We start from the raw sequence: 27662 nt of genomic DNA, 5'->3' as shown, positions 1-27662 counted from the left end.
ACCCGATCTCCGTTGCTCCTGGCTGTTTCCTTTACTCCTTCATGGTGCTGGAGGCATTCTTTTCCTCGGTGGATGCCCGACACCCAGTCTGTGTTGTAGAGGATTCATGCTTCCCCAGCTTTTTTATAGTGATGCAATGTTTACACAGTTTTTGTTAACAAAATAAAAGTATGCTTACCTTATACTTATTTTTAAGATGGAAGTATCTTGCTCTGAGCGAGCTTAGCTTGTAGCTTCAGAATTTCCTACTCCGAGAAAGCCGCCCTGCCCCAGCTCCCACGGCAGGGCCGGCCGGGGCCCTGCTGGTGTCCGCTCAGGCAGTCATCTCCCCCGAGCCTGCAGCCCGCTTTGCTGTGACGTTGGCACCGTGATCATCTGTCTTTCTCAGGTTGCAAAGGTATCAGGGAATCTCAGGTAAAGAAAAGAGGAGGTTTTGAAACACTTTGTTTCATGTTAGAAGACTGAGGCCAGTTAGTATAGGATTGCAGTTGATTTGACTTTTTTTTTAAGAAAGGTAGTCATTTGAAAGAAAAATGGAAAAATCATGTTTTCAGATGAGGTTTCTACCAGCACCAGCCTTGGCCACAGGATCCACCTCCCGCTCATTTCTCAGCCTCTGGGCACCGCTCACTGGGCAGGTGGGCATTCCCTGCAGAAGGACCTGCCCTGGAACAGTTCGTGTGGCTTTTGGTGGTGGCCCATTTATATCTGTTCTGGTGTTTTCTTTCTAACAGTCAGCTAGCGGGGGCTGATAAGGTGGTATTTTCATTTTATAAATAAGGAAACTGAAGCTCAGGCAGTATAAGAGACTGACTTGATCATAAAACTAATTAGTGCCAGAGTCAAGACCAGAACTCAAGCCTTGACCCCTCTCTCCAACCTTTTTAAAAAATTGTGGTAAAATATACATAATACAAAATTTACCATTTTAAATTATAGAGCTCAGTGGCGTATTAAGAATATTCACTTTGTCATACAATCATAATCATCACCACCAATTTTCAGAGCTTTTTCAACATCCCAAGCAGAAACTCTGTACCCATGTAACAATCATTACCTGGATTCCCTCCTCCCAGCCCCTGGTAGCCAACATTCTACTTTTCATCTCCATGAGTTTGATGATTCTAGGTTTCACAAACAAGTAGAATCATGTACTAGTAATGTTTGTCTGGCTTATCTCACTTAGCGTAATGTCTTCAAGGTTCATTCATGTTGCGGCATGTATCAGAATTTCTTTTTTCTCCCACCTTAACCATTTTTCAGTGTACAGTTCAGCAGTGTTAAGTATATTCACATTTTTTTTGTGCAAGGAATCATCTCTTTTTAAGGCTGAATGGTATTCCATTGTATGTGTACTACATTTTGTCTATCTATTCATCTGTCCATTGACATTTGGGTTGTTTGTACCTTTTGGCATTTATGAATTTTGCCACCGTGAATAATGGTGTGCCCCTCCCTTTTTCCCCTTGAGCTCTTTTAAAGACTATTCATAGAACTTTTAGTATAAGTCCTTTTTTCACTTGTAAACAAAACAGGTTTCTAGAGTACTGTGGATGTCAAAAACCAATCCTTAAGTCTAAATCTCATTAAATGAGATTGGTGGGGGAAAGAGAATTAACTGTGGAGAATATGAGTGGAAATAATGAGCTAGAAATGGAATCATTTTTATTCATTCAAGGGAATAACCAGCAAGTGCCTGTCAAGAATGAAGTGGACAATTGTGAAGCTTTGAAGAAGGTTGACACAAAGTCTTCTTCAGAAAAGAAGATCCACAAAGCGTCGAAAGAAGACGTGTGTTCTGAGAAGCAGGACATAACTTCTGTCGAGGTCTGTACTTCTTTTTTTTCTTGCCTATTAGAATAGTACCAATTTTCCAGACTTAGAGTGCAGATGTCTGTGTAATGACTGTAACAGTCCATGTATATTTCCTCCATTTGAAAGAAGTTGGTTATCATGCATTTAGATCTGCATTGATAATTGGTGAGTTGGATGTGTCCAGAAAGTTTTATTTATTTTCTAATTATACAGGAGGTACTAAAATAACTTGTGGGGGGTGGGCATCAGCTAGCTTTTACTCTCAAGAGAAGCTGTTCTTAAGCAAATGGGTACCAGGCTTCCTGGGCTTGAATCCAGCTTATCATTTATTTGTTCAATAACATTGGACAAGTTAAACACCCCAGTCTCCTTATCTGAAAAATCTAATCTAATAATAGACAAATATGCAAATTGACCGCACCTTCGCTACGCCCAAGCCACGCCCACCAGCCAAGCCACGCCCACAGACCAATCAGGATGAATATGCAAATTATCAAAACAAAGATGGCGGCTAATTTGCATATCGCGGGGGGGAGGAGACTGGAGGAGCGGAGGCAGGGCCGGGGGAGAAGGAAGTTGAGCAGGCTGGGCGGGGGAGAAGGGGCGGGGCCGGGGGAGGAAGTTGAGCAGGCGGGGCGGGGGAGAAGGGGCGGGGCCGGGGGAGAAGGGAGGAGCGGAGGCGGGGCCGGAGGAGAAGGGGCGGAGGCGGGGCCAGGGGAGAAGGGAGGAGCGGAGGCGGGGCCGGGGGAGAAGGAAGTTGAGCAGGTGGGGCCGGGGGAGAAGGGGCGGGGCCGGGGGAGAAAGGCGGAGCAGAGGCGGGGCTGGGGGAGAAGGGAGGAGCGGAGGCGGGGCTGGGGGAGAAGGGAAGAGCGGAGGCAGGCCGGGGGAGAAGGGAAAAACAGGCGGGCTGGCAGAGAAGGCGGGCTGGGGGAGAAGGGCAGAGCTGAGGCGGGGCCAGGGGAGAAGGAAGGAGAGCACGCTGGCAGAGAAGTTACAAAAGCAGGCGGGCTGGGCGAGATCGCGGGGCGGGGGACAAGGGAGGAGAGCAGGCAGGGTGGGGTAGAGTGCAGCAGGAAACCTTATTGCAGGATTTTTTCCTGCAACGGGAACGCTAGTAATATAATGATAATCCTATATAATAAAAGGCTAATATGCAAATCGACTGAACAGCGGAATGACCGGTCGCTATGACGTGCACTGACCACCAGGGGGCAGATGCTCAACACAGGAGCTGCCCCGTGGTCAGTGCACTCCCACATGGGGAGCGCCACTCAGCCAGAAGCCAGGCTTATGGCTGGCGAGCGCAGCGGTGGGCTAAGGGTGTCCAACTGACAGCTTAGGCCTGCTTGCTCCCTGGGGGAGCGGGCCTAAGCTGTCAGTTGGACATCCCCAAGGGCTCCCGGACTGTGAGAGGGTGCAGATTGGGTTGAGGGGACTTTCCCCCCTCCCCCACCTTGAGTGCACAAATCTTGTGCACCGGGCCTCTAGTACCAATATAAAATAGTATACCTACTTCATAGGATTATGAGGATTAAATGAGTTGATATGTTAAGGGCTCAGCATAGCAGGAGTTCCTAAGTACTGATGAGGACTAAGCATCAAGGAAATGACAGGTATGACTATGATCATTACTGACAGGGGGCGGCTGGACTTGGATGTGAGAAAGGATAGTAGACAGAGGGAGATATGGAACCAGAGCTCTCATGGCAAGTCAGCCCTGGAGCTTGCAACTGGGGAGTTGGCTCCATGGAGGTTAGAATTTAAGGGTGACCCTGAATTCTCTGGGGTGTATGCAGAGAGAACACCCAGGGCCTGAGTCTGAACCTTGCAGTGTTAAAGTTACGGATGGCTTGAGGGTGCAGGTTCAGTAGTAGATGGTGCAGGTAAAGCTAGGGCAAATGATGAAGACAGGGCATGCCTGCAGGAGCAGAAACAGTCATTGACTTGGGGCTAGGTGGGATGCATGGGGTTAGGGATGGACCTTGGAGACCGAGATGCTGCCTGCAATGAAGTAGAAACCAATGCTGAGATGTGCTGGCCCCACAGTCCCACAGTCTCGTGCTGGGAGGAGCAGTAGGAACTAGTCATTCCAGGTCCCCTCAGTCTGAGGGCTGCCAGGAGGAGGTGGCCCAGAGCAACAGTGTCATGAGGTGCTGTTGCTGGCATCCACTTGGCCAGACCTGTGTGGGCACCATTCTCCCGTCTCAAACTCAGCTCACAGCTCCTAGCTCAGGTTAGCTCTCCACACTTGCCCTTGGTTTTCTTAACTTAGTCAAGTTTTTTATTTTTTGTTTTTTATCTCACTCCCTGGAGCTCGGCCATTTCTTGCACTGGGGCCCAGTCGTCTGTGTTCCTCCTTCCTTTTCTGGTCCGTGAGCCTGTGTAGGGCAGGCATCTGCACCGAATGGTGGCAGCCAGCTGGACAGTCAGGATGCAGGAGTCCCAGGATGTGGGGGACTCCGGCTGTGCTTTGTGGTTAAAGGCCATGGATTTTTCTGGTGCTGCATGGGGGCTGTCCCCTGTCATTTCTTTGCTGGCCCATTGATTCACTTCCAGTTTTGTAGAACTAACTCTCCGTTAAAATCCCATGCGTGAGTATGCTTTCCATTTCATTGTTGGTTTGGAGAAAATCATTCTCAGTCAACACATTCCCAAGTACATTGCTCACTGTTTGTTTTTCTAGAGTATTCTTAGGCTCTAATTTTGCAGCTTAGAAAATTACATAAATCTGTATACTACATAGGATCATTCCTCTAGATTTATTGGCAAAGAAGGTTGAAGCCCGGACTTGGGAGCCACAAACTAAATTTTGACCCTTGCCTTGGCTGTTTATTTTCTTTGAAGCAATTTTTCCTCCTTAGTAAAGGCATTCGTGATGACCTTAGAAGCCCAAAGAAGGAAGGAAAAGATCTACCCAAAATGAACCACTTTTCCCGCTTTTCTGTATTCTGCTTTTCTTTGCAAATTGTTAAAAATGCAGGATTGTTATTGTGTTTACGTAGCTTTGTTGTAGTGTTGTAATTCTAAATATTCTCATGTCAGGAATGAACAGGAGCTTTGTTTTCGGGGTTACATAGCATTCCATCATTTAACTATCCAGGAGTCCTCAAACTACGGCCCGCGGGCCACATGCAGGTGTTTTTGCTGTTTTGTTTTTTTACTTCAAAATAAGATATGTGCAGTGTGCATAGAAATTTGTTCATAGTTTGTTTTGTTTTTTTAAACTATAGTCCGGCCCTCCAACGGTCTGAGGGACAGTGAACTGGCCCCCTGTTTAAAAAGTTTGAGGACCCCTGAACTATGCCATTACCTACACCGTTCCCCTGCAGTGGGACATAAAGTTGTTGACAACTTTTTATTTTCATAAATAACACTCTGATGAGCGATTTTGTTCCTCAGTCTTGCCTACATACCGGATCCCTCCTTGTTCTAGCTTTCTAGAGGAGAATGAGAGAGGAGCCACTGGTTAAGGCTCCTCACGCGCGCTGCCAGGTTGCTTCCCAGGGAGGTGAGCGACTTTCGTCCCCATGCACGATACACCAGGAGGCTGGTTTTACTCTGCTCTCCGCAGCACTTTTCTGGGCAGTCTTGATCAGTGTGATAGGTGAACGATTGTGGGTTGTTTTTTTAATTTGAAGGTACATCTCTTACTAGGGAAAAGGGGAGCATTTTTCTTCACTTCATTTTTTGTAAAATTCTGAAAACACAAGAAAAAAATCATCCATCCAAAATCCTACCGGTGATATTTTTTTTAAATAAACGAAGATATAAAATGTCTAACTCCATTCCCCATTCACTGCTCAGAGTCAGACACTGCCCTGCCCCACCCACAGCCCTTCCTTCTCTAGAGTTTGTAGGCAGAAACATGCAGTTGAGGTTTTTAAAACCAAAATGGAAAAGGAGATATAAGCTGGTCTAAATTGGCCTTTCATAAAAATATGCTTTATTATTAAATATTTTAGATGAACACTTCTTTTTTTTTGCCTTTTGTATTTCTTTTGTGACTTTGCATTTCATGTTCTTTGCCCACTTATCCATTGAATATTAGTGTTGTTGTTTTTTTAATTTTCTATGAGAACATATATATGTAAAGCTGTTAATTCTTTATCGATCAGTGTATTCCATTTTTTTCTTAGTTTGTCCTTTTCCTCTTCTTTTTTATTTGCTTTCATGTATGTACATTGGCTGTGTGCAGTCAGCCTGTGATTTCTCTTCTTTGGCTTCTCCCTTTGCTTTTATTAAACTTAGGAAATCTTATTTCCCTACCCAGCACTCAGTCAAATTGTCCCTTCTGTCCAGGAGATCAGAGAACTTAGCTAGACCAAATAATTCAGTAATGCTGATGATCATAGCTAAATCTTATATAAACTGCTTACTACGCGTCAGCCAATTTAATCCTCACAACAGCCTTTTGAGGAAGAGTTAGGAAACTGAGCGGCTAAGTTCCTTGCCCAAGATCACTGAGCCGGAAAGCGCCAGTGAGAAGCAAACCCGGCAGGTTGGCCTCAGAGACTGTGGTCTTAATTGCAACGCTACACAGGCTCTCAGTTTTCTGGTTAGTCCTGCCTCCCTACCTGTGACACCCTCCCTACCAGAAAGCAGAGAGCCAGATTTTCTCTCTCTCTCTCTCTCTCTCTCTCTCTCTCTCTCTCTCTCTCTCTCACACACACACACACAAACACACAAACACACACACACACACACACACACACACACACACACACGACTAAAGAAAAAGGCCGTTCATTCAATTTTCATTCCTCTGTGATGTCTATCTTTTCACTTTCCTTCCCACCCTCTTCCCGTTCCCATCCGGTCCTGTGTTGGCTCATGGGCACTGCTGCTTGGTCATTCCATTCGCGTCTCTGAGTCCAGAGTGTCCAGCACTGTCCTCAAGTTCACTCTTTGTAATATTCAGAGAAAGTGATGATGCTTCTGACCACCAAGCCACACCTCTCCATAGCCCTGAGATGCGTACCCTGTTGTTTGCTCTAACCCCGTGGTTGGCAAACTGCGGCTCGCGAGCCACATGTGGCTCTTTGGCCCCTTGAGTGTGGCTCTTCCACAAAATACCATGGCCTGGGCGAGTCTATTTTGAAAAAGTGGCGTTAGAAGAAGTTTAAGTTTAAAAAATTTGGCTCTCAAAAGAAATTTCAATTGTTGTACTGTTGATATTTGGCTCTGTTGACTAATGAGTTTGCCGACCACTGCTCTAACCTGATTGATTTGAGGAAGGCGGCCAGTGTCAGAGTGAGTCTCTGACTCACTGTCTCTGACTCCACATAGACTGATCCTTTGTTTTTGTGACCCTGGAGGGACAGAAAGGCTCAGGTGCTTGCTTGAAAAGCCTCTCTTGGTCCTTAAGTGGACAAATAGGGCAGGGGAGGAGAACTCTACCCTCCCCCAAAGTTAGAAATACACAGGAAACAATACATGCACAAATATGGCATGTTTCTAATGTTTAACTCTGAATTGTCTCTGATCAGATTTCTGTAATGTGTCTGTTTCCCATCAGATTTGAGCAATTAGCATAAGGCCCTGTCGAATAGAGCTTTGTGTGCCTAATTGTCATGTTTTAAAAATACCTTCAGAATCAGAAAAAAACTTAATACATATTTATTGGGGAGAAAATAAAGGAATATAAAGAAGGAAGAAAAAAAATCCCATAATCCCACCACATGCACAGTTACAATTTCATTTACTTCTGGAGTTTCTTTATTATAGTGGGCATATTGCTTTCATAGATACACGAGGCTTTCTACACCCCAGATGTGTAACAGGCAGGCATTGACATCCTTTTATTTTTCTCCCAAGTCATGTTTGTTAGCCAAGTGTATGTTAGAACCTCATGGATTCCTACTCTGATTTCTGGACCTGCCTCCTGAAAGAGGAAGGTACAGTGAGCCAATCCTTGCTCTTTATGAAATGTGACTCCTGAGGGCCTATAGGAAGAGGACTCCCTGAGCTAGGGGATTTGCCTCTGTGAGGCCTCGAGAAGGAAAGACCTCTCCCCCCTAGAGCCCTGGGGTCTCAGTGTGAGCTCCCACTGCCTCCGCTGCTGACAGTGTCTTTGCTTCAGGGCAGGTGGTGCAAGGGAGAGAAAGAGTAAGCATTAGAAGACAGTAGAAGTGTGAGTTATTTAAAAATTTAAAAGACAAGGGAATTCCCCTTCCCCTGGGCCTGTTAATAGACGATGCCTAACATTTAAAAGAGGAAAAAGCCCAAATGAAAAAAAATTTTATATCTATACTAGAGGCCCGGTGCACGAAATTCTTGCACGAGGGAGGGAGTGGGAGGGATGTGTCCCTCAGCCCAGCCTGCACCCTGTCCAATCTGGGACCCCTTGAGGGATGTCCGACTACCCTCTTACAATCCAGGACTGCTGGCTCCCAACTGCTCGCCTCCCTGCCTGCCTGATTGCCCCTAACTGCTTCTGCCTGCCAGCCTGATCACTCCCTAACTACTTCCCTGCCAGCCTGATCGACGCCTAACTGCCCTCCCCTGCCAGCCTGGTCACCCCTAACTGCCCTCCTCTGCTGGCCTGCCACCCCTAACTGCCCTCTCCTGTAGGTCTGATCGCCCCCAACTGCCCTCCCTTGCAGGCCTGGTTCATCCCAACTGCCCTCCCCTGCTGGCCTGATCGCCCACAATTGCCCTCCCCTGCCAGCCATCTTGTGATGGCCATCTTGTGTCCACATGGGGGCAACCATCTTTGACCACATGGGGCTGCCATCTTGTGTTGGGGTGACGGTCAATTTGCATATTACTCTTTTATTAGATAGGATATATATATAATTTTTAATTTTTACGTATATATAAAATATAGAGTTGACCCTTGAACAACACAGGTTTGAACTGCACGGGTCCAGTTACATACGGATTTTTGTCAATAAATACTGTAAATGTTGTTTTATCTTCCTTATGATTTTTTTCTTAATAACTTTTTTCTCTAGCTCATTTTATTGTAAGAATGCACATAACATACAAAATATGTGTTAATCAACTGTTTATGTTATTGGTAAGGCTTTTCTGGTCAACAAACAGTAGACTATTAGTAGTTAAGTTTTGGGGAGTTAGAAGTTTTAATAATTATGTTTAGATTAGCCATGAAATATCCATGAGACATCAAAGTCATGGATATTATCCCAAGGTATTTCAGTGCTGACATATTTTGTAACAGAGATAACATGAACTAATTTTTTGTAAACCCAGGTAAAATAAATGTATTATACTGAACACTAAAGGAAAAAGTTACGTGTGCATTTTCGATTGCATGGAGGGAATCAGCACCCCTAACTCCTGCATTGCTCAAGGGTCACCTGTACATGTAGCGCATGCTAAATTGAGTTTTTCAGAACCACTTTTAAAAAAACATCCAGCATATTCTTGCCTTATGTACTTAGAAAGCTTAAACTAGTTTGGAGCATTCTGTGGGGATTTGGCTGTTCCCCTGAAGTTCATCTATAAACAAACAAAAATGTAAATACACAAATTACTCCTGAGTGGAGTTTTTGTATGATCTTTCTTCAGTGATGGTTCATGGGAGTTGCCCATGCCAAATTAACAGGTGAAGGCAGGGGGATTTATTGCTGCTGAAGTCAACAGCAAGCTGACCATAAATTGCTAACAGATGTTTTTCCTTTTTTGCTCCTTAGGAATTTTATAGGCAACCTTTATTCTTTTCTTTTTTTCGTTTTGCGGAGGTTGAGGGAGGTAGAGAAAGAAGGGAAATGAAAACAAACTAGAGTTTGAGAAATGTACGTCTCCGTTTTCAACGTTGGAACGTTATGAAATTCATACAGAGTTGGTCTTCAAATGTTTATTTAAAAAAATACATCCCCCCTTCCTTTTCCAAATTAACCAAATTTTTCTATTCAAAATCCTTTAAAATACCATAGAGTGGTGTTGGTTGGTTTGTTTGGTTTTCTTAAATGTAACCTTGGTCCGTTCGAGCCTTAACTAAAGGTTTGCTTTTCTCTTTAGCAAGAAGATCCTGACAGGAAGAAGAAGCTTCAGGAGAAAAAAGAAGGAAATTTACAAAATTTAAATTGGAATAAAAATCGAACGTGTAGAAAAAACAAGAAAAGGGGTGCTGCTCAGGCCTTGAGGTGTGTACTTTTTATAATCCCTTCAAGATTTCTATCTAATTTTTACTCTATCATTTCACATTTAGCTTTTATCTTTGAATCTTAGTTTTGTTATGTTAGATACAGATAATGGGAGAGTGTAGATGTTTGTATTTTGAGATAAATGTTCTTAAAATTGACATATTTTCTAGTTGTGTTTTTGTTAAAAATACCCTCAGTTGAACAGATTTTTCACATTTTTACTTTACAAAATGCTAAAAGCTCTGGGAGGTTTTAGAGAAAAAGCCTAAGACAACCTCTATCCCAGGACCTTGCACGAAAGGAGACAGTCACCACTCGTGGAGGCCGAGGTTCCGTCCTGCCCGCGGTAGGTGCTTACAGCTGCAGAGACAGAGGTGCCCAGACATGACTTAAAGCCCGGAGGGGCGAGAGGCAGAGCTGGGATTGGAACTAGGCTGTTGGCACTCTCCTTTGGCAGCCTTGCTTCCTGGGACACTTACTCTCCCTGAGCTTTTATTTATTTATTTTTAAATATATTTTTATTGATTTCAGAGAGGAAGGGAGAGGGAAAGAGAGATAGAAACATCAATGATGAGAGAATCGTCGATTGGCTGCCTCCTGCATGCCCTCTACTGGGGATGGAGCCCGAAACCCAGGCATGTGCCTTGATCAGGAATTGAACTGTGACCTCCTGGTTCATTGGTCAGGCTGAGCTTTTATTTTCTTACTAGAGGCCTGATGCACGAATTTTGTGCAAGGGGCTCAGCCCCCACCACCACAGCTTCGTCCGGAAGGTCATCTGGAAGGACGTCCGGTCTAATTAGCATATTACGCTTTTATTATTATAGATCAGTAAAACGAAGGAGCTGGGCAGTGTTTATCTGGGAATTCCAAATTTCCACATTTCCAGAAATCTCTCTAAGTCTAATCCTATATAATAAAAGCCTAATATGCTAAGTGTCCGGTCGTCCAGTCGTCCGTTCAACCAATCAAAGCTTAATATGCTAATGGTATGCTAAGGCCACTCAACTGCTCGCTATGTTGTGCACTGACCACCAAGGGGCAGACATTCCAACCGGTAGGATAGCTTGCTCCTGGGGACATCCCCCGAGGGCTCCCGGACTGCAAGAGTGCACAGGCTGGCTGTGGCCTCCCCATCCCCTGAGTGCATGAATTTCGTGCACCGGGCCTCTAGTGTTATGTAAACTTCTCAGCTTGAGGTTTGGGTTTTGTTGTTTTGCACCAGGTCAGCAGTGTGTAGAGGCAGACACTCCCCTGCCTCTTCCTCCCCAGGCCGTGGAGGGACTTTTCACTTTCCAGGTGCCCTTGCAAGGACAGTGTCCCCTCCAGGGCTCCAGTTTAGGAGACTTAGCCTCCGCTCTAACTCCTGTGCACTGCTGTCTGGGTGTGAAAACTCAAGCCCTGGGCAGTAAAGCCTGTTTCCTCTCAAATCATCCCTCCATTCTCACCCCTCTGGCTTTTTCTTAGTTTGAGTTCTAGCATCTGGGGATTTCTCTTTCTCATGAGCTCAACTTTAATGAGTTTCTGCGCAGTTGTTCTCCAGCGGCTCTGGATTCGCATGGGCCAGGTCCACCTCGCTGCCTTCCCCTTCTTATGGGAATGGAACTCGGGCCAAACAGCCCGCATGTGGCGAGGACCGCCGATGGGCAGTGCGTGTGTTTTTGGTTACAACGTCTGTCCCTGGGTCCCCAGGAGGCTGCATCTGGAGCTGAGACTCGGTGACTCAGCACTGTGACACGCTCCCCAGCAATTCTCATATGCACTTTGCTGAGAAGGGCGAGGCAATTCGACTCCAAGCTTTGGTAGTCTTCGGCTCACAGCAAACAATCAGAAAAATGCAAATATGAACAAAAAGAAATAAACTATTATTTTGTTGTTAATGCTGAATAGCAATTGTTGATAGCTAATTTTCCTGATGTAGGCCCAAATTATTTAGCCTGAATTAATTGAAAGCTGTCATGCGGTATCTTACAGAAAGGAAAGTTACACCTTGTAGTCTCTTATGTGTATTTTTAGAAAAACTTGATTGACTACTATGGTCACTCTTAAGTTTTATATTTTCCTGTAATGAACCTATAGAAAGATATGAAATTAGAGTGGAATTTCACCAATGAAATGTTATGATATATATTTGAAAGCAGATTTCTGACATGCTGAAGAAAGAACTTTTTAAAATGAGGCTTTCAAGTAGCTTGTAGCCAATCAGGATGTTTTGGGACCATGATGCTGATGAAGTAGGGGGCTGTTGGCTTCTCTGTTTCCTTGGCTCCTTCCTGCTTCTGCCTACATATGTTTTCCCTTCAGCGGTCAGAAACCAGTGAAATCCTGTGCTACATCCCACATACTGCAAACCAACTTGAGTACTGAAATCCGACCGTGTGAAATAATCACTAGGTGTCCCCTGGCATTCTCTGCACAGTTCCATGTGGCTATTTACAGAATTGCGTGACCGTTCTTCCCTCAAGGAGCCCATGGTCTAGTAGGAGAGAGATTGTTATTGGACCATGAACTCCTTGGGGGAGGAACTTGATCCTTTGTAGACACCGCATGTTTTCTAACAATACATGGCCGTGGTTGTCACTCTGCAAATGTTTGCTAAATGAATGAACAAGAAAAACTTCAAACAGATGCTCAGCACTCTCCCCCAGACACCAAGGAGCGGGTTCTTCTATTCAGAATCATATTTTACACTAAAACCAAGACAGACAAGCCAATAGTCCTGGATTCTGGTCCAGGGCCTGCCACTTACCAGTTAACCCTGAGTGATTCATGTAACCTTGTGGAGTTTCATTCTTCGTGCTATGAAATGCAAAAGTGGATTAAATGACCTCCAAATTAATTCTAGTTCTAAAGCAACAGAATCATTTTCTTTTGGATATCTTTCTCCCATCAGGACCCTAAGGGAAGAGGTCTAAAGGTGCTCCCTATTCATATTTTCATGTATAATAGTCTGGAAAGCAGTATGCATGTATAACATGTGAGTGTGATATATATATATATATATATATATATATATATATATATATATTTTTTTTTTTTTTTTTTGTGACTCTTCTAGGCCTTCTGAACAGAGTGAATTAAAACTTGTGTGCAGTGAATTTGAAAGATCTGAGCTGAGCCGTGACATCGATGTAAGAAACTGGTGTCCACAGGAGACCCCTGGGGACAGGTGTAAAACAGACGCTGGCATTGGAAGAAGCTTACCTGCCGCAAAGAGAGAGACAGGTATGGAACCCATTGAGCTACGAATGGCGCTTCCGGATGGAATTTTTGTTTCCTTGAGGAAGGACCCAGTGTGAGAAACGGCATCTTGATGAGATGGTCACTTTACAGGCAACTTTGATTACTGAAGCCCAAATGGAAAGCTGTCGAGATGAGACTAGAAAGCTAAGATTCTTTTGAGCCAGGACAGGCCTCTAGTGTTGTTCCTCCCTCCCCCCACCTCCCTGAAACCTGGCCATTCTCGGCTGTCCTCGTGGAGGCTGCTGAAGGCACAGTGGTTGCTTGCTCTAGGGAATGGCCAGGCTAGGAGAATAGTAGCTGTTCTCACACCTGAGCCAGGTGGTTCCCGCAGAGCCAGGCCAATGCCCCACCCAGAGGGCTGCTGGGCACGTCCCTGGGAGTGGGAGGCAGAGGGCACTCGATGCTAGGTCCAGGGTAGGGCAGAGCATAGCTGGAGGCTAAAGGGCCCCTGACGTTGGCAAGTCAGGTGGGATACAGGGTGGAGAGAGGTGTAATCCTCCCAACCAGCACCCAGGTTCCCAGGCACGTGCCCACGTCAGCGCACATAGGCTGGCGGAGTTAGGGAGTTTCTCTCTTTGTCTTTTGTTCATTCCCTTGATACATGTGTTGCTTTTTGATCTATTGGAGGTTCTTCCCACCCACACATAAATTATACTTCGAAGCTCTTGGTGGATATCTTAATAGAAGAGAGGGGGAAATTACCTACAGATCTCCAGTCCAATAGACCAGCCTCGGGTTCTCTTTTTTCTTTTTTTAATATATTGCTTTATTGATTTCAGAGAGGAAGGGAGAGTGAGAGATAGAAACATCAAATGATGAGAGAGAATCTATGATCGGCTGCCTCCTGCATGCCCCATACTGGGGATCAAGCTTGCAACCCAGGCATGTGCCCTTGGCCAGAATCAAACCCAGGAGGACCCTTCTGTCCACAGGCTGACACTCTAACCACTGAGCCAAACCAGCTAGGGCAGCCTCAGTTTTCTTGATAGAAGTGTTTGTTATTCCCGGAACCACTGTTCGATCCAGTTATCATCGCTATGGACTGAATGAGAACCAAACAAGCTTAATGGCCCATCCCACAGGCAGAGGAGGCATAGCGCATCCCCACTGTTTCTCCAAATCCCATCACTAGTTGCAGTTCAGCAAAGTCAGCTGACCCTGAAGGTGAACCTTGCTGTCTTCATCACGTCTCCTCTCTCCTGTGACCGGAAATGACATCAAGTTGAAACTGGCTGAAGGGAAACCTGGGGTCAGCTCTTCTCTCTCCCTTCCCGCAGAGGGCTGCTTCCAGAAGCCGGGGAAGAAGTGCGTGGAGAAGTCTTGCTCAGATTCCAGCTCGGACTGCGGCAGCTCCTCGGGAAGCGTGCGTGCCAGCCGCGGCAGCTGGGGCAGTTGGAGCAGCAGCAGCTCCGACGGGGACAAGAAGCCCGGGGGCGCCCCTCAGCACTTCCTGCCAGCCGGTGAGTCCTGAGAACGGCCTTCCCACCAGCAGTGGGACCTACAAAAGCAGGCCCTGTCCGAGAGACGGCCACTCGTAGCCATCAAAACCTAGACAACGTGTCCACATGGGATTTCAGTCCACGTTTCCCTTGAATGTGTATAGACGTGGTTTGTGCCCTAACATGGGGCCTGGCTTTGAGCATGTCCCGTGTGTGCTTGAGAAGAATGTGTATGCTGTTGCTTTGGGGTGAAATGTTCTGTAAATATCAGATCCATTTGATCTAGCGTGTCATTTAAGGCCGCTGTTTCCTTGTTGATTTTTAGTCTGGAAGACCTGTCCAGTGATGTCAGTGGGTGTTGAAGTCCCCTATTATGAACGTATTGCTGTCGATCTCTCCCTTAAAGTTCATCAAGAGTTGTTTTTGTTGTTTTTTTTAAATATATTTGGATGCATATAACATAAGACTTTTTAAAATTCAGGGCTTAACATTAACAAAAAACAGAAGTGTAGCTTTTGTTAGTAGGGGAAGGCTGGCAGAAGAATGATAAAAATTTGAGGGTTATGTAATACCAGGAAAATGTCCCCAACATGATTAATGGTGTAAAAGACCAAAAAGGCAAAGTATATATGAATATGACCCCAATTTTACACACATGTGTACACATCAAAGGCATTTTAAGAACTATCTCTAAATGTTGATAATGGTAGTATAATTATAGGTGTCTTAAATTTTTCTTTTTTAAACTTTTGTTTATTTTTATAGATTTCCTACGATAAGCATGTTACTTTTATTAGCTGGTCTATTTATATAGCAAAATTTATTTTCTCAGAAAAACCCCCACTAAAAAATTATATATTATTAATGGTTTCAGCTTTTTTTTTCCCCCATAAAGAAAACATTATTAAGCCAAAAGTCATACATTTAAATGTTGGGTTTTCAAATAAAAGATAAATTATAAGACATTTTAATAATAAAATTACTGAATGTGTGACTATCAGTTTAAAGTGAGAAATAAATCACTCATTAGGGGTTAATGAAATTAACCGTTTGCATTATAAGACATCATGCAGTTGAATTCTGTTTGGAAAAACTTGCAATAATTCTTTTGCTTTTATGCAGGAGACAATGTTTCACAGAACGACTTTCCTCCAGAAACGTCCATCTCCTTGAATCTTTGCCATAACATCTGCAACCCCACGTAAGTTTTCAGCTTCCCGGCATTCTCCGTGTGCTTCATGCACTGCTCTTTCTATCGGCGTGTTTCCGCTTCGTACCTGGTTCTGCAGGGTAAAGGATGAAAACGTTTGAAGGATGTGAGGAGGTGAAATCTGATTTTACTAGTAATTCAGAAAGGCGGGGGGGCGGGGGGGGGGGAGTCCTTCCAAGTGACCACAGTTCATGTGGAGGCGTCTCTGGTATCGCTGGTCCTTCCTGTGATGTGACTGTGTCAGAAAGCCTCCCATCCTGAAAGTGCAAAGAAGACACTGTCGGTGTAAGAATGGACATCCTCTCCTCTTCGCTGGGACTTGAAATAAAGCCAAGCATTGATGACCTAGGAAGTTTTGAAAGAACCTGGAAGATACTGCGTGTTTACAGTCCCACCGTGTGATGCTTGCAGCAGCATCGGACAAAACAAACACGCACCTTCTATTGAGTGAGAGGGAGGAGGACATGCAGGAGGAGAGGGTTTCAGAGCGAGAGACGAAATTCGTTTTCTTAGGCATTGGCCACTTTGTGAGAGGATAGGATGTCATTAAAATACGTTGGTGAGCCCTGCTCAGTGGTCAAGCATCGCCCCATGAACCAGGAGGTCGCGGTTTGATTCCCAGTCAGTGCACATCCCTGGGTTGTGGGCTCCATTCCCAGTAGGGGGCGTGCAGGAGGCAGCCAGTCAATGATTCTCTCTCATCATTGATGTTTCTATCTCTCACTCCCTCTCCCTTCCTCTCTGAAATCCATAAAAATATATTTTTAAAAATTAAATTGGTGAGTTGGTGAAAATAAACACTCAGCAAGGGTACAAGGAAAGGTCTGTAAGAACCGTTTTTGTGAGGGGTAGAAAGTAAACCAGGGGTTAAGAATTGCTGCCAGCTGGTGGCAGGCCGATGTGCACTGCCGATGGCCTCGGTGACCTTAGTTAAAATTGCTTAGTTGTTTATTAAAGGGCGACTTTGCTGGGTCTTGGGAATTTAACCCTTTGCACTCACTTGCTTTTTTCTCAATTCCTTTATTCTACTCAGGATTTAATTTTTTAAATACCCCAGATTTTACAAAGCGCGGCAGAATAAAAAACTGGAGTTTCTTTTCATACAAACTTATTTATTTGGATTTTTTTATATTTCAAATTATTGATACATACAAAGAGTATAAAAAGAGGTGCTACCGATGCTAACCGTGTCGAGTCACACTCGACATCCTAGTGCAAAAGGTTAATATTCCTCAGCCCTTTTCTGGCTGTGAACCATATGTCTCTAGTATCCATAGGTTTCTTGGGGGAGGAATTTGTGTAAACACTCAGCCAGACTTGGTTATACAACTGCAGTATCTCCTTGTACAGAAAACATCAGCGCTGTCCATTTTCTCGCTTTCCCCACAGCGACGTGAATAGTCTCCCACAATATGCAGAACCTCCCTGTCCCAGCCTTCCTGCCGGGCCTGCAGGTGTTGAAGAAGATAAAGGTGAGGCTCGTTCCACTTGCTCCAGACACCACCAGGTGCAGGTGTTCTACGTTGTGGGCTGGAGGGGTTGGGCGGGGCAGGGCCATTGCCCCAGTGCCCTCTTCTCCGGACCCTGTCACTGGGCTTTTGTGCATTGGGAAGGCACCTGCCTTCTGCACCTGCATCATTGGGACCCTCTGCCTTCGGCCGCCCCCTGTACACTGACTCTGGGCTCCCTCCTTGTAGCCAAGGCACAAGGGCTCCGGGATAGTGCGGGGCTACCACTGTGTTTAGTTCACCTTTCCCCTGGGGAGGTCCCGTTAGAAAGCATACGAAGGGTGAGGCTCCAGCACCTTAGCCTACTTCTGCTTTCCCCGCCCTCTCCTCTTCCTTCCCCAACTCCCCGTGTCCTACAAGTCTAATATCCCAGTCTCCGCAGCCTCGGTGAGCAGCCTCACTCCTGCACCAGGCCATTTTCCCCACATAAAACGGAAACACGGCTGGGGCCTAGCCAGGTGCATGAGCATCACATGTTTGCATTCATTCCCCTTGGTGTCAGACATTGCTGGGTGATTTGAACAGGCCCAGATGCTTGCATACGTGCGGCTTGCATTACAGGAAGGAACCTTAAGCTTAGGGAACCTGTGTCTTTCATAACAGGCAGTAGGCATGTCTCCCTCTGCTGCAGAGGGAGACACGGTATGATGCAAGGCTTTTGCTTGGCAAACATCCTTGAATAGATGGTCCAGAACAAAGGCATCCGGGGCCTCTGCTTGCAGGATGTTCAGAAGTGCAAGGAGCCTGTGGAGACTGACCTCCCGGCAGCCACTCTGCTCAGGACCTCTCAGGGGCTTTCCAGCTGACCGAAGTCAGTGCCCACGTCCTTCATGGGGCCCACGTCCTTCATGGGGCCCACCAGGCTCCGTGCTGTCTGGCTCCTGGCTGTTCTGAACTCACAAGGCACACTCCCACTGCGGGGCTGCACACTTAGCTCTGTCCCCCGTGCCCAGAGCACACCTTACCCTTCTTTGGTTCGCTTCTCATCCCAGTCACAGGCGTACAGCATCCGAAGTAAAGGTCGAAGCAGCATGCTCTATTTCTGCTTTATATCCGGAAACTATGCCCCGAAAGGAGTGGGGGAGCAGATGTGGTCAGCGTGTGGGGGTGACACGGGGGTGTTTCCTGGAGGGAGAAGGGGGACAGAGGCCTTGCTCTCCTCCTCAGGTCTGTACCCCCCTGGAGACCTGTGGCCCACGCAGCCCGTGTGTGTGACAAGCGGCTTCAACTGCGCCCTGGAGAACACGGTGCCGGGTGTGATGCAGGGACCGGCCCCCGTGCACAGCAGGTACAGGTCTCTTGGCTGACGGCCGCCTCCCTGGGCCTGAGGCCTTGTGGTGGGAACTGGAATTCCACCTGTTAGGTTGTCCTCACAGAATCGAGGGCCCAGCCTCCTTCCCCGGCTACCTCAGCCAGGCATCGCCATCTGCCTTTCGGAGTTGTGTTGTGATGTCTTAGAAAAGTACACACCCGGCATCAAGAGAAACAGGAAAGGAAATAGAAGTAATAGGTAATACAGCTGAAGACCACATCATTACTCTCCTTTCTTTAAAATTAAAAGATTGAAAAAGCAATCACTCCTAATTCCTACCCCCCTGATAGTGCAAAGATTTCCATTTTTTCCTGCTATTAATCTTGAACCCATTTACATTTTTAAAAGATCGAATAATTTGAGTATTGAAAAATAGTTATACAATGGCTATTCCCTAAATTTGTTTATGGCTATGACTATGTCATCCTAACTAATAAAAGAGTAATATGCAGATTGACCATCACTCCAACACACAATATGGCTGCCCCCATGTGGTCAAAGATGGCTGCCCCTATGTGGACACAAGATGGCCACCACAAGATGGCCAGCAGGGGAGGGCAGTTGGGAGGCACCAGGCCTGCAAGGGAGGGCAGTTGGAGGCGATCAACCCTGCAGGGGAGGGCAGTTAGGGGTGACCAGGCTGGCAGAGGAGGGAAGTTGGGGACAAACAGGCTGGCAGGGGAGCAGTTAGACATCAATCAGGCTGGCAGGGGAAGGGTTAGGGGTGATCAGGCTGGCAGGCAGAAGCCGTTAGGGGCAATCAGGAAGGCAGGCAGGCAAGCAGTTGGGAGCCAGCAGCCTGGATTGTGAGAGGGATGTCCCAGATTGGAGAGGGTGCAGGCTGGGCTGAGGGACACCCCTCCTTGCCCCCATGCATGAATTTTGTGCACTGGGCCTCTAGTTGAATTATGAAACCTTGAGAAAATGTTTATATTTGTGTTTCATCGCAGAATCCATTTGAATTCTTTGCAGGGGGAGGTCAGCTTATTACAGTGCTATTTACTTTCTTTCTTTCTGGAATGAGAACCCAGTTGATAACAGTGATCAGAGTATCCTGAGTCATGGTCTTTGTAGTTGTGATTTACCCAAGGCGAATGCTGGCCCTGCTCTGCATGAGGGGTGGACACTTGCACAGCAGGACGTGTTTAAGTCCTTCCGATGTGAGCTCAGACGCTTCAGGGTAGGCCAGTGGCTCTTCCTCGGCGCTGATAACCACGGCCTAGTTCCGCCTCTGGTTACTTATCCTGGTTATACAGGGAGTGTGCTCCTCGTCCGAGCGTCTGTCCTGCCATGGCATGTCATTGATGATGAGCGTTAAGTAAACCTTTGATTCTGTGACTGAAGAAAGTACACCTATTTCCCAAAATGGAGGATTTAGCAGTGATCTGGATGCTGGGCAGTAAAATTGCTTTCTTCTTTCTTTACTTGATCTGTCGACACCCTGTTTCTGAAACGAGACCTCTTGTTTTTTCGTAGCAGTTTCATTGATTGGAGTGCAACTTGCGAAGGCCAGTTCCCCAATGTGTACTGCCCGTTGGAACTGAACGATTACAATGCCTTTCCGGAAGGTAAAAGCTGTTTGAACGACCCCAGTGCCATTCTTTTATTCTCAGAAAGTCAAAGCAGGAAGTGTTTGGCCTTAAGGCACTCACTGCAGAAGAAAGTGTCTTAAAAACATTAGACCATAGTTGACATAACATTATATTCGTGTCAGGTGTACAGCATCGTAATTCGACATGTGTGTATATTGAGAAATGATCGCCACCCAACGTGTCGTTAACAGCCCTCACCATGCATGGTTAATAGTTATAGTTTTCTTTTCTTGTGGTGAGAACTTTTAAGATTTACTCTCTTAGCAACTTTTACTATACAATAGAGTATTAACTACAGTACCATGCTGTACATGACAGCCCAGGACTTGTTTATCTTATCCCTAGAACTTGGTACTTCGTAAGCCCTTGAACCATTTTGCTTATTCTCCTACCCCCACCTCTGGCAACCGTCAGAAGGTCCACTGTATTCATGAGCTTGTTTTTATTTTTGGTTGTTGTTTATTTGTTTATCTTGTTGTTAAGAATGCGCCTTTAACAGTGAGTGGCCTTTGAGAATGACCTTGCAGGAGGCTGCTGACTGCTTTTGTGTGGGTCTAGTTATGCATACCCTGCCATATATAATTTTCTGGGCCTCAAAAAGCCCTGTACACCTGGGTGACTGGGGGCTTCTACCGATCACCCTAAGAGAGAACCCGGTCATTGGCCTTCGGTGGACCTGACATTGTGGCTTCCCCATGGGAGGCGGGGGTGCTCGCGGTCGGCTCCTCTTCTTAGGCAGCCAGGCCACCTGAAATAGAAACCTCTCCCTGCTTGCTCCTCAGCATGTCCTCACGCCTCTGCCCCCGTGGTGTTGCAGAAGAAGGGAAGAAGCTTGGAGGGGAAATTGTGGGAAATGGCCAGTGCTTGGGCTCAAGCACCTGTTATAATAAACAATAAGAGACATGAGATTTCCCTGATAAGCTGGAAAATTCTCTCACTGTACATTACAGTACAAGCATGATTCGTCATACTAGAGCTACCTTGGCAGAGACACAATAAGCAGCATATTAGATACTGCACTAATGTGGATTTTGATACATGCATTGCTCTATGGTAACCACAAGGGGGTGCCGTGGTAACTTTCTTCTATGCTTATGAGGCTATGTGTATTAATCTTAGCTAAGTGCTTGGCTTGGTATTGCCTTTGTCAGTCCATATGGTATATATGCAGGTGGCCTGATAGGTAATAAAAGAAAATTTTAAGGGCTGGTAAGAAGCTTGACGCGATTCACATCTATAGTAGTCGTACAGTGTATTCTCTGTATCAGAAAGATTCCCATCAAATCATCAAATATATAGGACGTAAGCCCAGAGGTAGACCTTCCCTGAGGGCTTCCAGGGTGATGTGTCTGATAAACAGCTTTGAACCTGAGAGTGGCAGTGGAACTCCCGGGTCACACAGGTTAATAAGTATGCTCCGTCTGTCTTCAGCCTGTCCGTATAGTAAGGAAGGCCTGGAGAGTTTTTTTGCTGAGAGTGAGAACTCAGTTCGCACCACAAAAATGTTTACCTGCGTTGATGTCTCCCGTTCTTTGTAGAAAACATGAATTACCCCAATGGCTTCCCGTGTCCTGCTGAAATTCAGACAGACTTTATTGATCACAACTCGCAGTCTACCTGGAACACCCCGCCCAACATGCCGACCGCCTGGGGACACCCTGGTCTCGTCAGCAATCCGGTCAGTGCTGCCCAGCCCGCGCTTGTGGCCCTGGGCGCCTCCCGTTTCTTTCTGCTGGTTTTTCAATCCTGGTCTCACGTAGCAATAGAGTTGGGTTCGGATCAGCTAAAGCCGGGCTTGCTTCCTTTAGGTCAGGGGTGGGGGACCTTTTTCCTGCCAAGGGCCATTTGGATATTTGTAACATCATTTGAGGGCCCATCCAAAATGATCAATTTAAGGATTAGCCCGCTATATTTGGTCAAACATTTAATGAACTCTCACCCCTAATGCCTTGGCAGGGCCAGGCCAAATGATTTCGCGGGCCTTGTACGGCCCTCGGGCCAGACGCTCCCCACCCCTGCTCTAGATCAGAGGAGCCCACCCTCTGAAGGAACCTAACACATGATCAGACGGGGGGGGGGGGGGGGGTTGGCTTGCCGACATTGGCATTCTAGCCACTTCCAAGCTACACCAGCAGTGATGGCTTGTGGTAACACTGACTTGGGGCCATAGCTGTGTTTCTGTGGCCCCCGCTAACCTTTTCATCTGTGATCAGAGATGAAATGAACGTCACAGAAAGGTGTCCGTGGTCAGTGACGGGGCCCTGAGGGCTTCCTGCCTACGAACGCCCTCCGCCCCTCCGTGCTTACAAGTCCTACACCTCGCCCCTTTCAGATCCACTCAGCAGCGTTGTACAGAGAGGACATTTGAACTGTGGGTCCGTGCTTGGGTTGAAAATAAGTTTACCCAGTTAGATGAGGATTTCACAACCCTGTGTTTGTGGAAAATGGAGTTCAAGCCACCTGGATGGTTGAGAATAGTTGAATAGCGCCCCAGCGACTTGGATGGATACCACTGTGGTATCCACTCGTATACATTCAACCTTGACATTGCCTTTCTAAGACTTCTTTAAAAAAATATTTCTTTTTTTAAAAAAACATCTCTTTTTCCCCCTCCTCATTTACACATCAGCCCTACCTCACAAGCACCCGAAGCTTATCGCCAATGTCTGGACTTTTTGGTTCCATCTGGGCCCCGCAAAGCGATGTGTATGAAAACTGCTGCCCCATCAGCCCCACCACGGAACATGCGACTCACATGGAGAACCCGGCGGTCATGTGCAAGGAATACTACCCGGGGTTCAACCCGTTTCGTGCCTACATGAACCTGGACATATGGACTACCACGGCCAATAGGAACGCAAATTTCCCACTGTCTAGGGACTCGAGCTACTGTGGGAATGTGTGAGAAGAGTTTGACTTTTAAACAATGTGAATAAAGAGGCTTGTGTTTTGATGACTAGCGTAAACTGGTTCTTGAGATAGATTACGACATTGGTGGATATTTTGGCACTTTTATATGAAAATAAACTTTTTTAATGAAATCTGGGTGCGTTCTGTTTCGTTTTGGTTTGGTTTTGTTTCTTTTTGTTTTTGTTTTTTACCTTTCACAAATCAGTGGTAGAAACTAAGCATCCATATGTCATTACTTTATACCTCAAGGAGTGTGTCCAACATGCCAAATGTTTTCAGTCAGAACAAGGAAGGCTTTGGGGAAGGTGGAAACTGGGATAGAAGTGGCTGCTGCATTTCCCCCTCCCTCCCCCCATGCACATCACAACCCCCCAGGCAGCTTGCAAACAATGAAGTCGGTAAGGTGACATTCCCCGAGATTCTTATGTCACTGACGGGTGTACCAGGCGATCAGCATCTTTCTTCCCACGGTCTCCATTGATTGTAACATGCAGGCGGGGCTGAGAGCTGCTGCCTGGGAAAGCCCAGCTCAGCAGCCGGGCATTTGCCTGGGCGACCCAGCTCAGGTGGAGGGTGGTTCTCTCTGGCCCTGGTGGCCACGGTGAAGTGGCGAGCCTAGCCCTGTTCTGCCTGTCCAGTTACGGCCAGAACATCCCTCCCCTCCGTTAGGGCAGTCACTGGGCGTGACAGCAGCAGGGGCATCCCAGTAGCATTTGGTTTCCCTGAGTGAGCAGCCTTACTCCAAGCACAGGCCCCCGGGGTCAGGTCGCGGTGCATGCCTGCCAGGCTGGTTTGTGTCTGCTCATCAATGACTCGAGCAGTCCCTGGGGCGGTGGACTAATCGATCGGCATGTGTAAATTTTGAAAATGTTTTTAACTTTTAATGAAAATCTCCTTGTTAAATTTGTTTCATCTTTATTGGAAGTTCCCTAGGAGATAGTTTTGAGTGGACTGCTGGGCTTACTTGCTTTGAGTTGGTTTCGCTTTGCCATGGGGGTGTGTGGGCGCCTGGGACAAGGAGGGCAAGCATATACTGTAAATCCAGGACCGCCCTCTGCAAGGCGCGCCCGCAAGCATGCCAGGACCACTAGAAGCCTCTCGGGCTACCAAGTTAGAATCGTGATGCGGGTGAAGCCCCCCAGTACTGAATAATGTTAAAAATAATGTAGGTTCTAGGTATAGGCCCAAAAGAATTGTTAGCAGGGACTTGAATAAAGGTTTGTGCTCCTGTGTTCATAGCAGCAGCATCCCCAACAACCGAAAGGTGGAAACAGCCTAGATCAGCGGTAGCCAACCTTTCGGACCACCGGTTGGCGACCGCGGGCCTAGATGCCCACCAATGGATGTATGGATAAAGAAAACATGATAAATACATACAATGGGATATTCAGCCTCAAAAAGGAAGGAAATTCTCCCTGGCTGGCGTAGCTCAGTGGTTAGTGTCAGCCCATGCACCGAAGGGTCATCAGTTTGATTCCCTGTCAGGGGCACATACCTGGTTACAAGTTCGATCCTGGTCTTGTGGAGGCATGTGTGGAAGGCAGCCAATCAATGTGTCTCCCTTCACATTGATGTTTCTCTCTCTGTCTCTCTTCCCCAGTTCCCTTCCACTCTCTCTAAAAATCAATGGGGAAATACCCTTGGGTGAGGATTAACAAAAAAAAAGGAGGAAGGAAATTCTGGCCCTGGCCAAGTAGCTCGGTGTGGCTGGGGCCTGGAGAGCCAAGGGCCACAGGGGAAAGAGGTGAGGCCCTAGAAGTGGGCAGAGGCTGCCTCCATAAGGCCTTGCAGGCCACCGACAAGAGGATGGGCTTTACTCAAGGTGTGGTGGGAAGCCACGGGAGCATTTTAAGAGAGAAGAAATGTTAGCTGATTTGAGGTTCAAAGAAATCACTGACAGCTGAATAGAGAAAAGGTTCTTTGGGTGCAGGAGTAACAATAATACCAACTAGACATCCGCAGCTACAGTGGAGATGATGGGGAGAATTGGTTTGTTATAAGCAAACATGCTGACTGGTGGGGTGGAGTTGAGTTGAGTGGGCCCCGAGAGCTGAGTCAAGGTGATGCCGTTGATGAGAGGAGTGTTTGGGGAGGATCTGGTTGGAGGCAGTGGGCAGGTGTTCCCACATGGACAGTGTGAAGCAGAGAAGTCCTGCAGGCAGTTAGTTGCATCTGCAGATTTGAAGCTGGTGAAGTTTAGGGCTGGGGACCAGGACTGGGACCTCTTCAGCCTCTTGATGGTGTTAAGGCGAAGGGAGTGAATGAGGCCTCTTGGAGAGAAGAAGAATTTTGAGGTCTGAGCCTGGACACCCTCATGTGTAGAAGTGGAGAAGAAGAGGCAGGAGCAGAGAAGACTGGGAGGAACCGCTGACAAGGTAGGAGGAAGCCAAGAGGCCGAGAGGTCAGATGTGCAAAATGCCGTGGGACCAGTCAGACAAGGAGAGAACGTGAACACTGGCTCTGTCCAGCAACTGTCCCTGGTGTCCTCACTATTCTGGAGGGAGGTATGGTGAGCGAGGTGATGAAAGTCTAGCAGGTGAATGGCAAGGGTCATTATTCGGCCCAGCACGAACAACGTGCAAGCATATCACAACATTAGAACAGTGATGACCTGGAAATGCATGTTCTACAATAGGAATATGTTCAAATTATAGTACATGAAGGTGTTGGAATGCTGGGACACCTCTAAAAATCATTGTAAGAGTGACACCAGCAATGAAACTGGGACACCAAGTTACATACAGTATGATCCCACTGAATATGGGGGGATGCGCCATCTACTGGGTGGGATTGGGAGTGATTTTGTATCTTCAGCCATTTTTGTATTGTCTATTATAAGCATGTGCTACTATCACCCCACCTGCCCCCCAAAAAGACTTTTAATTAAATCTTCAGGGAAAGTATATTTTATTTAACAATGGGGAAAAGTAAGTATGTTAAAAACAAATGCTAAAGTCTAATAAAATTTTCATCATGCTATAAAAGGACAGAATTTAAAGGCAAAGGCAAAGTGAAACTTTCACCAAGCATTCCCTAATAAAACTCCTATAAAATGAGGTATGTAGTAATTACTTGGGTTAGGATTAAACACACATAAGAATGTCTTTAAATACATAACCAATATACAAAATTCAAGGCAGTCTAATGACAATCAAAATACTGGGCAAGTAGTGTAAAAGTCACCTTTAAAATACAACTTTTTAAAAATACATATCCTATAATATTTATGCAAACTCAAGTGAACATTTAAAAATAATTATTTTGGTGTGACCCAGACATTTGAACAATTTAGTGTCCCTACTGGAGTCTAGAGAAGATGTGAGTAAATCAGAATGTACATATTTAGTATTTTTGTATGTAGAATGTGCATCCTAATATATAAAAACCCTGGATCTGTCACATCCACAATGACCGGAGGCTCGACCTAACACCCAGGCTGCACGCGCAGCAGGCTCTGGTGGGTGGAGACTTGTGGCAGCAGAGATGGGGGGGGGGGAGAGGCGGGGCCAGCACTCACACTCACAACCGTACACACGCACACAGCGCCCACCAGCTCACAGCCTTTTCTCCCTTTCTTTCCCTCCCTCCCAGCTTGCTCTCGGAGCCTCTTTCAGAATGAGGCCCCAGGGTGGGCAGAGGGTGGAGCTTCCCCTACTGGCCCCGTCCCCTCCCAGCCAGGAAAGAGGAAGAGGGAGACAGGGAGGCAGGGAGGCCTGGAGGACTGCTGAGAAAAACAGAGACAGAGACTGGGTGAGATCAGGCTGGCAGGGGAGGGCAGTTAGGGGCAATCAGGCAGGCAGGCAGAGGGGTTAGGGGCAATCAGGCAGGCAGGCAGATGAGCAGTTAGGAGCCAGTGGTCTCAGATTGCAAGAGAGATGTCCAACTGCCGGTTTAGGCCCGATCACTGTGGGATCAGGCCTAAACCAGCTGTCAGACATCCCCCAAGGGGTCCCCGATTGGAGAGGGTGCAGGCTGGGCTGAGGGGACACCCCCCCCCCCGTGCACGAATTTCGTGCACCGGGCCACCAGTAGTATTTATAAAACTCTTATTTTAGATACTAAAGACAAACAAAAATTTTACTCAATATCCTTTCAGGTTCATTTCGTCTGGCTGGCTGCATATTTATTCATTCACAGTAGATGTAGAAATTATTTGAAATCTTTTAAAAAGTGAAGGAACAGACCAAGCCCAGTGACATGGGGATTGGATAGGCTACCACACTGCAGTGGTGAATGACCACTCGGTTCAAATTCCATATGAAAAGCAATCCCTACAGCAAAAGGGGCAGGCGGTCCCGGGTCAGTCCAGGTTCCTCAACGCATCACGTCGTCTAGGTCCACAGAGCTCCCAAAGAAAAACCAACTACTTATTTGCTTTCCTTCTTTCATTAAAAAATGTATTAAATCAGAATAATATCCAAAACCCAGAATTGATTTTTGTATTAGTTGGGATAGGCTAGGTTACGCTGCAATAACAAATTGATCCCCAAACAGGCCCAGATACTACTCCAACTGTCCAGCAATT

At 46.5% G+C, this 27662-nt stretch overlaps 1 protein-coding gene across 1 annotated transcript in view; it reads left to right on the top strand.

Annotated features, from left to right (window-relative positions):
- TMEM131L (transmembrane 131 like) overlaps positions 1-23251 on the top strand; it is a 127141-nt gene extending 103890 nt beyond the window's left edge. The window contains exons 14-23 of the mRNA XM_079770256.1: positions 1679-1827; positions 9799-9923; positions 12982-13148; positions 14444-14626; positions 15728-15806; positions 17205-17287; positions 18491-18611; positions 20112-20203; positions 21766-21905; positions 22857-23251. Coding sequence (XP_079626382.1) covers positions 1679-1827; positions 9799-9923; positions 12982-13148; positions 14444-14626; positions 15728-15806; positions 17205-17287; positions 18491-18611; positions 20112-20203; positions 21766-21905; positions 22857-23132 — 1415 coding nt within the window. The 3' untranslated portion in view covers positions 23133-23251. The remainder of the gene's footprint in view (positions 1-1678; positions 1828-9798; positions 9924-12981; positions 13149-14443; positions 14627-15727; positions 15807-17204; positions 17288-18490; positions 18612-20111; positions 20204-21765; positions 21906-22856) is intronic.
- Positions 23252-27662: the final 4411 nt, after the last annotated feature.

The sequence above is a fragment of the Cnephaeus nilssonii genome, assembly GCF_951640355.1.
Source record: "Cnephaeus nilssonii genome assembly, chromosome: 5".
NCBI classification, from domain to species: Eukaryota; Metazoa; Chordata; class Mammalia; order Chiroptera; family Vespertilionidae; genus Cnephaeus; species Cnephaeus nilssonii.
The sequence above is the reverse complement of the archived record's forward strand: the minus strand, read 5'-3'. Positions and strand labels throughout refer to the sequence as shown.